The sequence below is a fragment of the Dama dama genome, chromosome 18 (genome assembly GCF_033118175.1).
Source record: "Dama dama isolate Ldn47 chromosome 18, ASM3311817v1, whole genome shotgun sequence".
Classification (NCBI taxonomy): domain Eukaryota; kingdom Metazoa; phylum Chordata; class Mammalia; order Artiodactyla; family Cervidae; genus Dama; species Dama dama.
Genome location: NC_083698.1, coordinates 63,369,236 through 63,383,158, shown reverse-complemented (window position 1 = coordinate 63,383,158; position 13,923 = coordinate 63,369,236). Strand labels below are relative to the sequence as shown.

The 13,923-nt window shown below is 45.0% G+C and overlaps 1 protein-coding gene across 1 annotated transcript in view; it reads left to right on the top strand.

Annotated features, from left to right (window-relative positions):
• Nucleotides 1-13,675, top strand: part of WIPF3 (WAS/WASL interacting protein family member 3) — a 76,790-nt gene extending 63,115 nt beyond the window's left edge. The window contains exons 6-9 of the mRNA XM_061165451.1: nucleotides 1,313-1,462; nucleotides 2,398-2,499; nucleotides 11,374-11,450; nucleotides 13,465-13,675. Coding sequence (XP_061021434.1) covers nucleotides 1,313-1,462; nucleotides 2,398-2,499; nucleotides 11,374-11,450; nucleotides 13,465-13,488 — 353 coding nt within the window. The 3' untranslated portion in view covers nucleotides 13,489-13,675. The remainder of the gene's footprint in view (nucleotides 1-1,312; nucleotides 1,463-2,397; nucleotides 2,500-11,373; nucleotides 11,451-13,464) is intronic.
• Nucleotides 13,676-13,923: the final 248 nt, after the last annotated feature.

Below are 13,923 nucleotides of genomic sequence, written 5' to 3'. Positions count from 1 at the left end.
TGTGGGAACAAGTAAATCCTAGTGGATCCTGGTACAGAGGAAGGGAAGACCAGCAAGGAGGAGGAGGGAGACTGAGAAAGGGAAAGGCCGAGGGCGGAGCTGAGGGGTGGGGTGCGCTGACGGCCGTGGGGAGGCCAGCTTCCGCGCTGGGCCTGCACAGGCCCCAGAGCTGCAAATCTGACTCCAGGAATGGGCGCTTGTCTGGCCTCTTCCACTCTGATTTTGGACGTGAAACTTGGCTTTCCATGAACAACATGAGGGCGATTTCTGCTTCAGGCCAACCACAGGGAAGAGTAGGAGGTTGTACTTGTGAACATCTTGACACAGATACTAATGGTGCAGTTGTCATCACGTCAAGAGCAAAGTGAAGAGTGGAGTACCGAGTTGATGTGCCAAGGCAGCAGGTTATTAACTGCCAAATGAGTCATGCGAAGAAGTCTTGGCAAAGAAAATCATCAGGGAAGAACTGATGAGGTAGATGGGATTTGAGTTGGGCCCTGGGGGCCAGCTAGGTTTTAAATTCACTGGAAGGAGAAACATAGGACTAAAGTGCAGGAGAATCAGTGTGAGCAGAAACACAGGGGAAGGAGCAAGCCCCCGACAGCCTGCTCACCCAGCCCCACCCCGAGCCTCACCTGTAGAGGGTCCTTCCCTTGCATAGGATCGTGCAGTATCTTCACTTCTTTGGGCTGTACCATCTGATGACAAGGGTTGATACTGTCATAGCAGCTAATATTCATTGAGCCCCTACTACATGCCACTTTAGTTAAATCAACTCGAATCAACTCGCTTAATACAGTCCATGGAATCCAGGCCAGAATACTGAAGTGAGTAGCCTTTCCCTTCACCAGGGGATCTTCCCAACCCAGGGATTGAACCCAGGTCTCCCACATTGCAGGTGGATTCTTTATCAGCTGAGCCACCAAGGAAGTCCAAGAACACTGGAGTGGGTAGCCTATCCTTTCTCCAGCAGATCTTGCCAACCCAGGAATCGAACCTGGGTCTCCTACATTGCAGGTGGATTCTTTACCATCTGAGCTACCAGGGAAGCCCAAGAATGTGTATATATATTATTATTCCCATTTTATGGATGAGGAAACTGAGGCACAAAGAGGTGGTGTTATCACTCCAGCAGGAGGACTGGGCTTCAGTCCCAAGAAGGTTGGCTCAAGAGGCTGCCTTTTCATCATTTATCATCTTACACCCAAAGATCTCAATACCTCACCTCTCCCAGAAGGTTATAGCATCTACCATCCTAGCATCTTCTATCTGAAAGTCCTGTATCTGAATACACCATCATCTTCTCTGCCAGGAACCGGTGGGGGAAAACTCAACCCACCCCCAGCACCCCCTGCGAGGTCACCCACCACTGAGCTTTCCAGCAGGAGCCAGCAGGCCCCAGCCTGGACCCCGACCCAGCAGCCTGGAGGTCAGCTGCGGAATGGAAACCTGAACATCATTGGTGAGTAGGGTGAAGAACAGCCTACAGGTTGTGTTAAATAGAGTTTCTTTTGAGGCTTTATGGGGGAAGGGTTCCAGAATCTACTCCCCAACCTTCTGATTGAGACTACAGAGAGAGAAGAAAACCAGCACTTAAGTTCTATGTGTGTGTGTGTGTGCGCGTGCACGCACATGCACGTGCACACACCTGTCTCCATGGAGAAATCAGACGTAAGCCTGATAGACTGATTTGCACAAGGTGCGAGGATGGATGGAAGGTCCACCAGCAGAGGAACAATTAAGGTAAAGCTGTGGAACTAGGAAGGAAAGTCCTCTGGGGTCAGGTGTGACCAAAAATCTTTGGACCCCTTTGTGGGCTGAGCTACTGTCACACCCAAAACCTAGATCACAAAGCAGGGACTCAACTCATAAAAGAGCCACAGGACCCTGCTCCTCTTGCCATCGGGGCTCATGGCAGAACTCGTTTGCTTTGGGAAGCCCTGGTCCCCAACTAGACACAGGCTGGGCTCCTTCCCACCAGCCAGGCTGAGGACTCCTGCTCTGTCCAGCCCTCCCACCTCACCTAGAGTCCTCCTCAGGAGCACAGGAAGGACCGCAGGCCACAGGGACTTGGTTGCTGCCAGGTTCCCCACCTCTGACTCTGGGCCCTGGATAGGCCTGTGGCACTTCTGCTCCCTTTGGAAGCTTCCTTAAGACATTGGTTGAAGGAAGTTGGGTGGATGATGGGGAGAGTCTGTGACTTCACTTGTCCCGATTCCCGCTTGTCCCAGATAAGTAGTAATAGTAAAAGTTAAGAGGTGAATGGATGTCTTAGAAGGGAACAGCCCTGCCATTAAAACCTTGCACTGAGCAGGGAAACCTGTTTGCTCCTGGAAATTATTAAAACTCGGATCATCATAGTAATGGGAGTGATTTTGTGATTTCCCTTGTGTGCAGATGACTTTGAATCTAAATTCACGTTCCACTCCATGGAAGATTTTCCTCCTCCGGATGAGTATAAAGCATGCCAGAAGATTTACCCCAGCAAGATCCCCAGAAGTGAGTACCCCGCGCTAAGACTCCTGGTTTTCCCTGGCCCTCCAGAAGGTGCTTGTGTGCACTAATGGGCCACAGGCTATACAAAGGAACTCTGAGTATCTACCTGGGCCTGGGTGGATGATGTGGCACCAAGAAGAAGGAGCAGGAAAGGAGCTGGTTTCAGGCAGAGACAAGGTTATCAGTCAGGGCAAGCGGACGTGCCTGTAGGGCGGCAAGGTAGAGGTGACCTGGGCCAGGTTGAGCAGGGAGTACTCAGGTCTGAGGCTGAGGGGTAAGGTCAAGAGTGGGAACTAGCTTTGCAGGTCATCAGAGCCTTATCCTAAGCAAGGGATTAGCAAATATTTTCTTTAAAGGGCCAGAGAGGACATGTCTGAGGTTCTGCTGACCATCTGGTCACTATCACAACAATTCAGCTCTGATGTTTTGACATGAAAGCAGCCATAGACAACACATAAAGAAATGGGCATTGCTGTCTGCCAGTAAAAACTTTATTTGGGAAGGCAGGCACTGGCTGCATTTGGTCTGCTGGCTGTATTTTGCTAATCTATGCCCTAAATTACTGCAAAAGAAGAGTTTTAAAAATCTTTCTGTTACATAGCCTTTCTCAGGAAGTGCTGTGTAGTTCTTCAACCTTCAGACTCTAGTAAATTCTAATCCAAGTTGGCTACATTTGGAGCCCATGGTAACTAGTCTTATCCCGGAGAATAGAAGAAAAGCTTTACCCCACACAGCTCACCAGGGTAGACAGGTGGCAGTCTGTGCTGTGATCCTCTCCTTTCAGAGAAATGTTCAAATCAATGCCCACACCAGAATAATCTCCTGGTGATCAAGAAGTAGTAGTAGTTAAAATATAAACCCAACCTACTCATGAATGGATATCTTACAGACCAGAAAGGGCATTTGCCATTTCAAAAAGAAGATATGCTTTGGGATTGATGTGGCATTGGTGAGCATTAAATACTCCTAGCATTAAAAAATGCTAGGAGCCTCCTAGCACAATTAAACGAGCGTGTCCCTGCCATTCCTGGGAGCTGCGAAGAGAACCTTGTTAATTATGTGAGTGTGAGCCTGATACAGTTCATGCTTATCTGATTACATTTCTTCTTACCGTTTTCCTCTTGTATTTCTGCCATTGACCTGTAACCCCAGATTAGAGGTCTTCATGGTCTGGGAGATGACTTTGGTTCCATCAGATGAGGCTATTTCCCTGCTCTTTTGTGACATTTCTGGAGCTCTGTCTCCGCCTGCTTGCCTGCTTTCTCTCTGTCCTTCTGACGCACAGCACACAAACACCCTCAGGCTTAGTGCTTTCAGGGCTGTCCTCCATGTCTCCACACTGCAAGTATGAGCCGTTTCTTTCTTTAGTAGATGACTTTGTCCAGTTTTTTAAAATGCATTAGGTTCTTCAATCCACTAAATAGAATTACCATGTGACCTAGCAATTCCACTCCAAAGAATTGAAAGCAGGTGTTCAAACAAGATATCTGACAGATATTCATAACTATTCACAATAGCCAAAAGGTTAAAAGTACCTGAATGCCCATCAAACGGTAAATAGATAAACCAAATGTGGTGGAGCCATGCAGTGAAATATTATTGGACAGTAAGAAGGAATGAAGCAATGATACATGCTACTACATGGATGAACCCTGATAACATTATGCTAAGTGAAAGAAGCAGACATAAAGGCCACATATTGTGGGATTCCACTGATACGAAATACCTAAAATAGACAAATCCAAAGACACAGAAAGTGGATTTAGCAGTTGCCAAGGGCAGGAGGGTATAGAGAATGGGGAGTGACTGTTAATGTTGTTAATGGAAAATTTTATATTATGTGTATTTTACCACAATAAAAAGAATGTGCAAAACCCTATCAAAGATTTGGGAATCTTTGGAAAAATGCATAGCTCACAAATACTCATTAACTTTAATGACAATAGTAAGGGTGAAGTCATCATCATATGGACAGATACTTATTAAGGCCCTTAGCACTAGAGAGATTTAGATAAACGATTCCCTTGACCTATCCTTGAGAGAGTCACGTGTTGGTGAAGGAAGAGAGTACAGACAGACACTGAAATATAAAATTTCACTCTGGTGTTCCCAGCCAGACTGTCCTCATCATGGTCAGTTCACTGGGAAAGTGGCTGATTGACTGCATCCCAACTCCTTTTTTCTTTACGTTTAATTGTGGTTTAAAAAATAGATAACATGAAATCTACCATCCTAACCATTTTTGTGTATACAGTCCAGTAGTGTGAAATGCATTTACACTGTTGTACAACCAATTTCCAGAGCTCTTTTCATCTTGCAAAACTGAAACTCTATACCCATTAAACAATTCCCCATTCTCCCCTCCTCTAGGTCCTTGGCAACCACTGTTGTACTTTCTGGTTCTCTGGTTCTATGAGTTTGACTACTTTTGGCACCTCATATAAGTAGAATCATGCTATATTTGACTTTTTGAGAGTGGCTTATTTCATTTAGCATAATGTCCTCAAGGTTCATCCATGCTGTAACATGTCACAATTTCCTTCCTTTTTCAGACTGAATAATATTGCATTGTATGTATATATCACATTTTGTTTATCTGTTTATCTATCAATAGACACTTGGGTTACTTTCATCTTTTGGCTGTTGTGAACAATGCTGCTATGTACACAAGTGTACCAATAATTCTTTGAAACCTTGCTTTCAGTTCTTTGGTGTATATACTCAGAAATGGAATTGGATGACGTGGTAATTCTATTTTTAATTTTTTGAGGAACTATCATACTGTTTTTCCTTTTATGTTCCTATTAGCATACATAAAGTTTCAGTTTCTCCACATCGTCACCCACACTTGTTATTTTCTGGTCTTGGTATTTTGTTTTGTTTGTAACCATCTTTATGGGTATGAAGCTGTATCTCACTGTGGCCCAACTCATTTTCTAAAATACATTTACTTTATAGAGTAAAACTGTCTACCATTATATCCATTAGCAGAGAAACTTCTCCACCAGACACTTAGTAACTAACAACTAGATGTGGTTCACACCATAAAATCAAAGAATTAGATGTCCCAATACTAAGAGAATCAGAAGACAATGCCTGTGCCAAGGTATTTCTTTCAGCTTTTACGGAGGGCGGTTAGGTAGTAAGGACCTCTGGCCTAGTGTGTTTGTCTTAGCCATGCCTGATTATTACTGGTGACCACATCCCTTCATGTGGTCTTCCCTGATGATCACTGCAGATAAAATAGCAGCCCTTCCTGCATTCTCTTTATGCTGCCTTATCATCTCTTCAAAGCATGCATCACCTCCTGACATGTTATATATTTACCTGTCTCCTGTCTGTCTCCCAAGTACAATGTAAGGCTCTGGAGGGCTAGGATAATATCGATTTTTATTCACTGCTCTATTGTCAGCTCCCAGCATGGGGGCAGGCACTTATTTTTGTTTAGTCGCTAAGTCTTGTCTGACTCTTTGCAACCCCATCGACTGTAGCCCACCAGGCTTCTTTGTCCATGGGATTTTCCAGGCAATAATATTGGAGTGGGTTGCCATTTCCTTCTCCAGGGGATCTTCCTGACCCAGGGATCGGACCCACATCTCTTGCATTGGCGGGGGAGTTCTTTACCACTGAGCCACGAGGGCCAGGCACTCACACTCGAGAAATACTTGTTGAATTAATCAATTAAAAAATCCACACACATATATTTTAATATATTGCTGAACCATTTACAGAAGAAATTTGAAAACAACACCAATTTCCAGCAACGAGGTGAAATAAATTAGGGCAGAGCCACCGGGTGGAATGTTCTGCATCTATTATAGTAGTGCTATTGAATATTTAGTGACATGGGAAAATGTCAATGCAACCTTGAGAAGAAAAACAAAACAACCCAGTATACTAAAATTACATTAAGTAAAACCTAGGGGCTTCCCTGGTGATCCAGTGGTTAAGAATTCACCTTCCAATGCAGGGAGTGCAGGTTTGATCCCTGGTCAGTGAGCTAAGATCCCACAGGCCTCACACCAAAAAAAAACAAAAAAAACCCAAACCAGAATATAAACAACAGAAGCAGTACTGTCACAAATTCAATGAAGGCTTTAAAACATAGTCCACATCAAAACAAAAACTTTTAAGAAAACCTAAATTAATTTTAAAAAGAAATTTCATGAACTTATGTGGAGAGGGAGAAGTGGAAGAAAGAAAGAAAAGAGAAGAAGCTAGAAATACATCCACTACAGTGTTAGGACTGGTTATCCCTTAGTCCCAGAATGTTGGGTGATTTTTATTTTCCTCATGCTTCACTATTTTGTCCAAGTGTTCTAAAATAAATATACATTACTTTTAAAAATCATTAAAACTAATTTTAAAATTCCAAATTATGGGGGGAGTGTTGATGATTAAGCCCACCCCTGGGCTGAGTGCCCGAGGAGGGAAGTGAGGCCCTGTGGTGTGTAGGGTGACTCTGTAAGTTCTCTAGGTGGGGTGGTGGGTCCCTCAGACCAACGTCACCTGTGGCAGAGACAGCCAAGGAGGAGAGGAGAGGCCAGATGTGCAGTTTCTAAGGCTTAGCTCTGGCAGATACTAGAATTATCATGTCCAGTGAAATGCATCATGTCCTTAGTCAGAGGCTATGAGAGGCTTCCAGCCTTAGAGCAAGGGAAGCCTTGTGAAGTTTTCCGGCCCAGTTCCTTCCAGGTGAGCAGAAGGAACCAAGCAGAAGTAGGGTGACCTGCTCATGGTCACAGCTGGTGGCAAAACCAGGGCTCAAGGTGTGGTTCTTTGTTCCACATCATCTAGGAGAGCCTGAGGCTGCTTCTTGACACGGGTGGGCTGCCTGACATACCGGAACAGCATAGAACCAAACCAAGGGTGGGTTCCGTGCCTTCTCAGGTGAGGGGTCTCCATGCAGAGGCCTAGGGAGAACCCCCCGCATGTGCCCTCAGCTCACTTGAGAGGAAAGGATGCACCTGACATTAGAAAGGAAGCTACAGACTCAGTGGCTCTGTATTCAAAAGGGAAAATGATGACTCCAGGTTGCTTTTTAGAGTTCAAACCAACATCTTTCTGGATAAATATATTTTTAACAGCATCTTTTTCTTGTTTTTAAAAGATAGAAAAACAACTACTCCCAGGGAAACCCACTTATTTTGGCTAACCCTCCTCTAAGTAATCATACAACATACAGGTCACAGAACATACAGGCCCCTGGGAAATACATCTGAGGGCACCCTATCTCTGGCCCATCCCATGTATTCATCCTCACAGGCTGCACTGGAATCATCTAAAAAGAGCATCCTCTTCTGTTTTGCATCTCACTTCATATTTGTTGAGCTGCTTTGAGATAGGAAGGGAAACTACCATTCCATTTAACACCTGTGTCATACAGACAGGCTTCCCCAGTGGCTCAGCCAGTAAAGAATCTGCCTGCAGTACAGGAGACCCACATTCAGTCAGGAAGATCCCCTAGAGATCCCACTCTAGTACTCTTGCCCGGAGAATCCCATGGACAGAGGAGCCTGGCGGGCTACAGTCCATGGAGTTGCAAAGAGTTGGCTAGCGTTGCCAGTGGAACGTTTCCAGTCACAAAGAGTTGTGCTTTTGATTGCATGTAACCATCTGCCTCTTGTGTCATGGTCCAATCAGTATTCCTTCTCTGCACACGAGGCTAGTACATGCAGCATCGCATTTGTTTCAGATACACAATGTGATTCTCTGCGCCATAACTGCTACTTTCCACCTGATGCCATGTGGACCCTACCTCAGAGAGATCGAGTTGGCCCAGAGCTGACAGTTAGATCTGCCTCTCCAAGGAGTCTGTTTTCTCTTCACCCAGCCTCTGGAATTGCACTCCAAGACTGGGAGGCATTCTGGGAGACCCTCCAAGAGACCCAGCTTTGATGGCCAGCCAAGTTTGTAAATCCTTTCTGGATACTTTCCAAGCCCTGCAGTATTCAGCCTCGTGCTGGTTGGCTACAGAACAAAACTTTTTTTTAACACATGAAAATATCTCTGTGTCTGGGGAAAGGTATAAGGCTGGCCTGATTTACAAATGACAAAAAATAAAGTTGGAAGCCAGCATGGCCCTCAGGCCACTGCTCCTTCCACCCAGGAGTAGACTTTCTTGTTTAAGCCCCGCTGTTCAGAGAAGTCTTTCATAGTCAGCTGCTCTGTAGTCACCAGCTCCAGACACACAGCCGTGTTAATAACTGGAAAAAGAGGTGTCATCTGGTTACCAGGAGGCAGCAACAATGGTCACTCAGGCTGTTCTGTGTGCAGCAGACACATGTGATTGGATAGAAATGGAAAAAGTCTCTCTTACTGCACATTGTGGTACCAAAAGTTTGAAAGCCAGTATTTTAGTGAATCTGAAATACTTTCCTGTAGGAAAACAGCCCATGTGAAGGACTATTTCAGGCAGAAGGGCTCAAGTTTGTTGAATTCTAAGAGATCCTAGTGGCATCTCATAAGGAAATATTTGAGATGCCACCCCCCAAGGAGATATTTGAATTAAAAGAATCTTAGGTAACCCTGGCCACTCTCAGCCACCCTTTTCTAGCAACAGTGAAATTTCTTTTACAAGATGTAGAGTTTTCTTTTCTGTTTTATGAAGAAATTGGTTATCCTTTAGCTCTGCTGCTGTTTCCCATCATATTTATAAAAACTAGTGGGCACTGTTTACCTATGGAGAAGCTTGTTTCGTTGCCCAGTTGTTCTTGAAGAGGGGATTTTGCCTCCCAGGGGACATTTGGCACAGTCTGGAGACATTGTTTTGTTGACACAAATGGTCTCTGGGGCGTGGAGGATGTACTGTTGGTGTCTAGTGGGTAGCGACTAAGAAGGCTGTGAGATCACCTACAACCTACAGGCAGCACCCCCCAAAAAAGAATTATCCAGCTCCAAATGTCAGTAGAGCCAATACCCCCCAAACAAAGAATTATCCAGCTCCAAATGTCAGTAGAGCCAAGTTAAGAAACCTTGGTCTAAAGGAAGGCTTTTCTGTAGCAGACTGGAGCAAGTCTAAGAACAGTAGTTTCAGGGCCATACTGCTGCATGGAATTCAGCATATCAGTGTCTCTACTTTTTACAGGGGCTTCCCTGCAGGCTCAGCAGTAAAGAATCTGCCTGCAATACAGGAGACACAGGAGGCACATGTTCAATCCCTGGGTCGAGAGGATACCCTGGAGGAGTATATACCCACTCCAGTATTCTTGCTAGGAAAATTCCTGTGGACAGAAGAGCCTGGTCCGTGGGTTCCCAAAGAGCTGGACACGACTGCAGCAGCTGACCATGCATATTTGGCTAAAAATCTAGTGCTTCCTATGCCATTTGCCCCCCAAAAATCTTTATCCTAGAACAGATGCATTCGTTCATTTTAAAAGTCTTGTAATGAAAATTACAGGGCCCATTGGATTAATGTTTTCTTAGTTGTAGAGACCCTTCTATGTGGTAGTTCATTTAAAAAACTATATCGTACCATAACAGATTCTTAAGATGATTTAAATGTTCATTTTGTAGAAAACTTGAAAAGTGTTTTTAAGAGATTTTTAAAGAGCAATAAATCCAAAAGGAATCAATTCAGTATATTATTTACATTTTTAAATAGATTTTTAAATAGTTGAAAGAAAGTGAAAGTCGCTCAGCTGTGTCTGACTCTTTGCAACCTCATGGACTGTACAGTCCATGGAATTCTCCAGGCCAGAATACTGGAGTGGGTAGCATTTCCCTTCTTCAGGGGATCTTCCCAACCCAGGGATTGAACCAGGGTCTCCAGAACTGCAGGCATATTCTTTACCAACTGAGCTATCAGGGAAGCCCTTTAAATAGTTGAGGTGTTGCTATTTATACGATTTCTAGCCTGCTTTTTTCTCCTACATTTCAAACATCAACCCAAATTATTTGAGCCTTTGTAGACACTCAGATGGCTGTTTGGTGCTCCATCTTATGATAACAAACCCTAGATTTCCTAAACACTATTTTTGAATACAGGTTATTATCAGTATTTTTTACTATCATAATCTGTGATGGGTATTTCTGCTTTTCATGTTAATTTGTAAGTTGCACAGCAGCATGAATTGTTTTAAGGGCTTTGGGACATGGATATTTAATTCCTAGACTGTGATAGAAGTAGACAGGAAAGTCTTGTACCAAATGCAGCAGAGAATGAGACACAGGGACACCATTCGGATTACCTGGCTCACAGAAAAAGTTCTGGAGTTCCTGGGAATATGGATTTAAAACTTGGCTAGATCAACCAAACCACATATCTGCCTATATACATACATATCTGTGTAAGTAAATGCCAAAAAGAAAAACCAAGCTGGAGGGATAAACGCCAAACTTTTAGCAGAGGTGACTCTGGGATAAATAATTGGGATTAGAGAGAAGGGCAAATTCAAATTTAAATTCTTAATTATGAGAATATATGTTCATATATATATAACTTGTGTAATATTTAAACCTAGCATGTTGTAGAGAATGAGCTGGATCCTCACAGGCAGGGCCTGAGCTGTGTCAGCACATACTTTTTACTCCTTTTTTAAACATCGCTAGCACAGCGCCAGCTCATTTGGAGTCAGGACGCACGAGCGAGTCTGTAGCAGGTGGGGTGTTCAGAGCTGAGAGGCTCACCTGCATTTAGATGAGAGTCCTTCATAACTTCTTCTCCTTCAGCACGGTGGACCATGTATCCATGGTCTGTGACAGAGAAGCAGTGGGTGGAAACACAGTCTAGGGCCAGGAGCCCGGGGGGTTTGGGTTGACGGGCTCACGTTACCCTGGGTTCCTGCGCCTCTGCCCTGGGTGCCGGCGCAGCCAGACTGTGAAGCGCACAGCCGGCCCGCGGCCAACAGATGGCGAGATGGTTCCTGTGTCTTTCAGGCCACACACCTGGTCCCTGGCTCCACGCCGAGGCGGGCGGGCAGAGCTCTGATGACATCAAAGGCAGAAACGCTCAGGTAACAGAGCTCTCTGGTCCCTGAGTGTAAAACCGGGAAGCCTCCTCAAGAAGCACACAGTTGTTGAGGTTTGCTTTCCCCTGCACATGAATAGCTTCATGTTTTACCTGGGGGAAGAAGCCACACAGGCACCTGTGTTTCCAGCTGGGGTGAAATGCTCGTAATTTCAAAACTTGAGTGAAAGAGGGCTTCTCTGGAATCATCAGGAGCTGCTTTGGCAAGTGGGGCCCCTGGGAATCCCTCTGCAACCATCACCCCGTTCACTGCCATCATTCTTCCCTCATTACCCTGGTCTGAGAAGCCTGAGAGAAAAACTCTGAAACATGCATAAAACATAATTCAGTATCCTCTGTCATCTATAGAGTACCTGGTTTCTTACCACCACCACCCCCCGGGGGGTGGGGGCGCGGGTTTCCACCATCAACATTGTCATTTAACTTGACCAATTTAGCCTCAAAATTCAAGTGCTGGTGGCTAGGGGAAAGCTGGGGGGAGGGGGGAGCAGAGAGCTGCCCGTGTAAGACAGGCTTTGAAGAAACACCCTCATGCTCGCACAAGGCAACTTGAACACAGTGTGTTTTCTAACCTGGGCGGAGATGACGTTTCTCAGGGCACAGGACAGGGTCTCATCTTTAAAGGCCCTTTGTTTCTTTGAAAACAGGGATTCTCTCCCCTCCTTGCCTCCAGTTTCAAAACTATATGGCAAAAGGGCAGGACCCACAGGTTAGGTTGGACCCTGAAGGAAAAGGATGTGAGAAGGAATGAACTAGGTTCCTGGAAGCTGGGGGAGGTGAAGGTTCCTTGAAGGAGGACAAGCTCCCTCCTCCCCTTCCAACCACCGCTGATCCAATTTTGAGAACTGTAATAAACATTCTCGGATGATTGTAGGTTTAAAACTGGGTGGGTGTATGATTGTAGTTCAGAGAAGAAGGATATATACAGAGGAAAAAAAAAAAAGATAGGAAGAATATACACAAAGTTGTTAACAGGCATTCACTCTGCCAGCTTATGACTGAATTTGACTTATTAGTGCATTTATGCAATTTCTGAATTTTCTACAATAAATGCATTACTCCCGTGATCAGAAAAATATGGTAATAATCAAAATAATAGTCCCTACATTATACAACTTTTTATAGTTTAGAGAACTTACATATGCTATTTCATTGGATCCTTTTTAGCAACTCTGTGATATAAGCTGGAGAGATTTATCTTTAATGCCTTTTCTCCATATGAAAAAACCGAGCTCTGAGGGGTTAAGGAACTCACCTGAGGTCACACTTACAGACCTCTGACTCCTTGTCCAGTGCTCCTTCCACTGGACCTCACTGCCTCTTTCCCTGGCACGTCAGAGTTGCCAGGACAGGAGTCACCCTCACCTTCAGATGTTATAAGCATGATGGAACATTCCATACTGTCCGGTCCCTAACCTCATGGCAGGCACACATCTGAATCCCCTGAGCCCATAAAGTCTAGTCAAGGATGGACTGTAGTCTATCTTGGGCATCCCATAGTCAAGAAGATCTTTATGTCTAGGTGGACACCATGTTAATTCATTTTTCACTCCAGTGAGGCAAAAAGAAATTGACCAGAGAAATCACTGGGTTTCAGACATGGTGAACAGTGCCCCGGGGGTGTTCTTCTTTTATGGGCCAGAGCCCTTGATCCATGCAAGGCTGGGAGCCCTAAACTGGAAATCTGAAAGCCCAGGGTCCTTTCTCTCTTTCATTGCCTTGTCTTGAGATCGCGACAAGTTCTTAGCTTTTCTTGAGCTTGCTGTCAAGTGGTCTGCTGGTACTTGGTCCCTAAAACGTTTTTTATGACATTCGGTCCCCACCTGAAACAAGCTACACTTCATTCCTTCTCCACCCATGACCCGCTGGGTGAAGACCAGCACCTTGCACATGATGGAACCATCAGACCCTGGCAACTTTGCAGGCATGAGGGATAGCCAGCCCTGGGGATGGTTCGTTGACCTTTGACCCCACCTGGTAACACTGTTGTCTTTCCACAGTTAGCCCTTAAGACGCTCCGGTGAGAAGACGGATGAAGCCAGCGTCCCGTGGGCCATCTGGAAGTCCACATGGCAGGGTGGGCATCCCCAGGAGGACCTCAGGCCTCACCACTCTCAAGTCGTAGTTCAGCTGACACACGGGCTCTGAATGGAGCGTTTATTTATTGTAAATACGTGTTTTGCACAGGCTTTAAATCAGTATTATAGTTGACTATTATCTGAATAATTTAAAACACACAGACATTATTTCTCCATTTCTTAAAGTGCACCTTGGCACAGGTGACAGCGTTGTCCCACCGCATAGTGTCCATTCCATGACTGTAAATATGTCTGCAGGCTGGCCCTCCCTAGACTCGGAACAGTTTTTAGAAGATTCCTTAGCTTCCCAAAGTCATAGTATCCACAACGGCTTTTTATTGGCATGATTTTTCTAGTCTCATCACACAAACTGCAAAATCA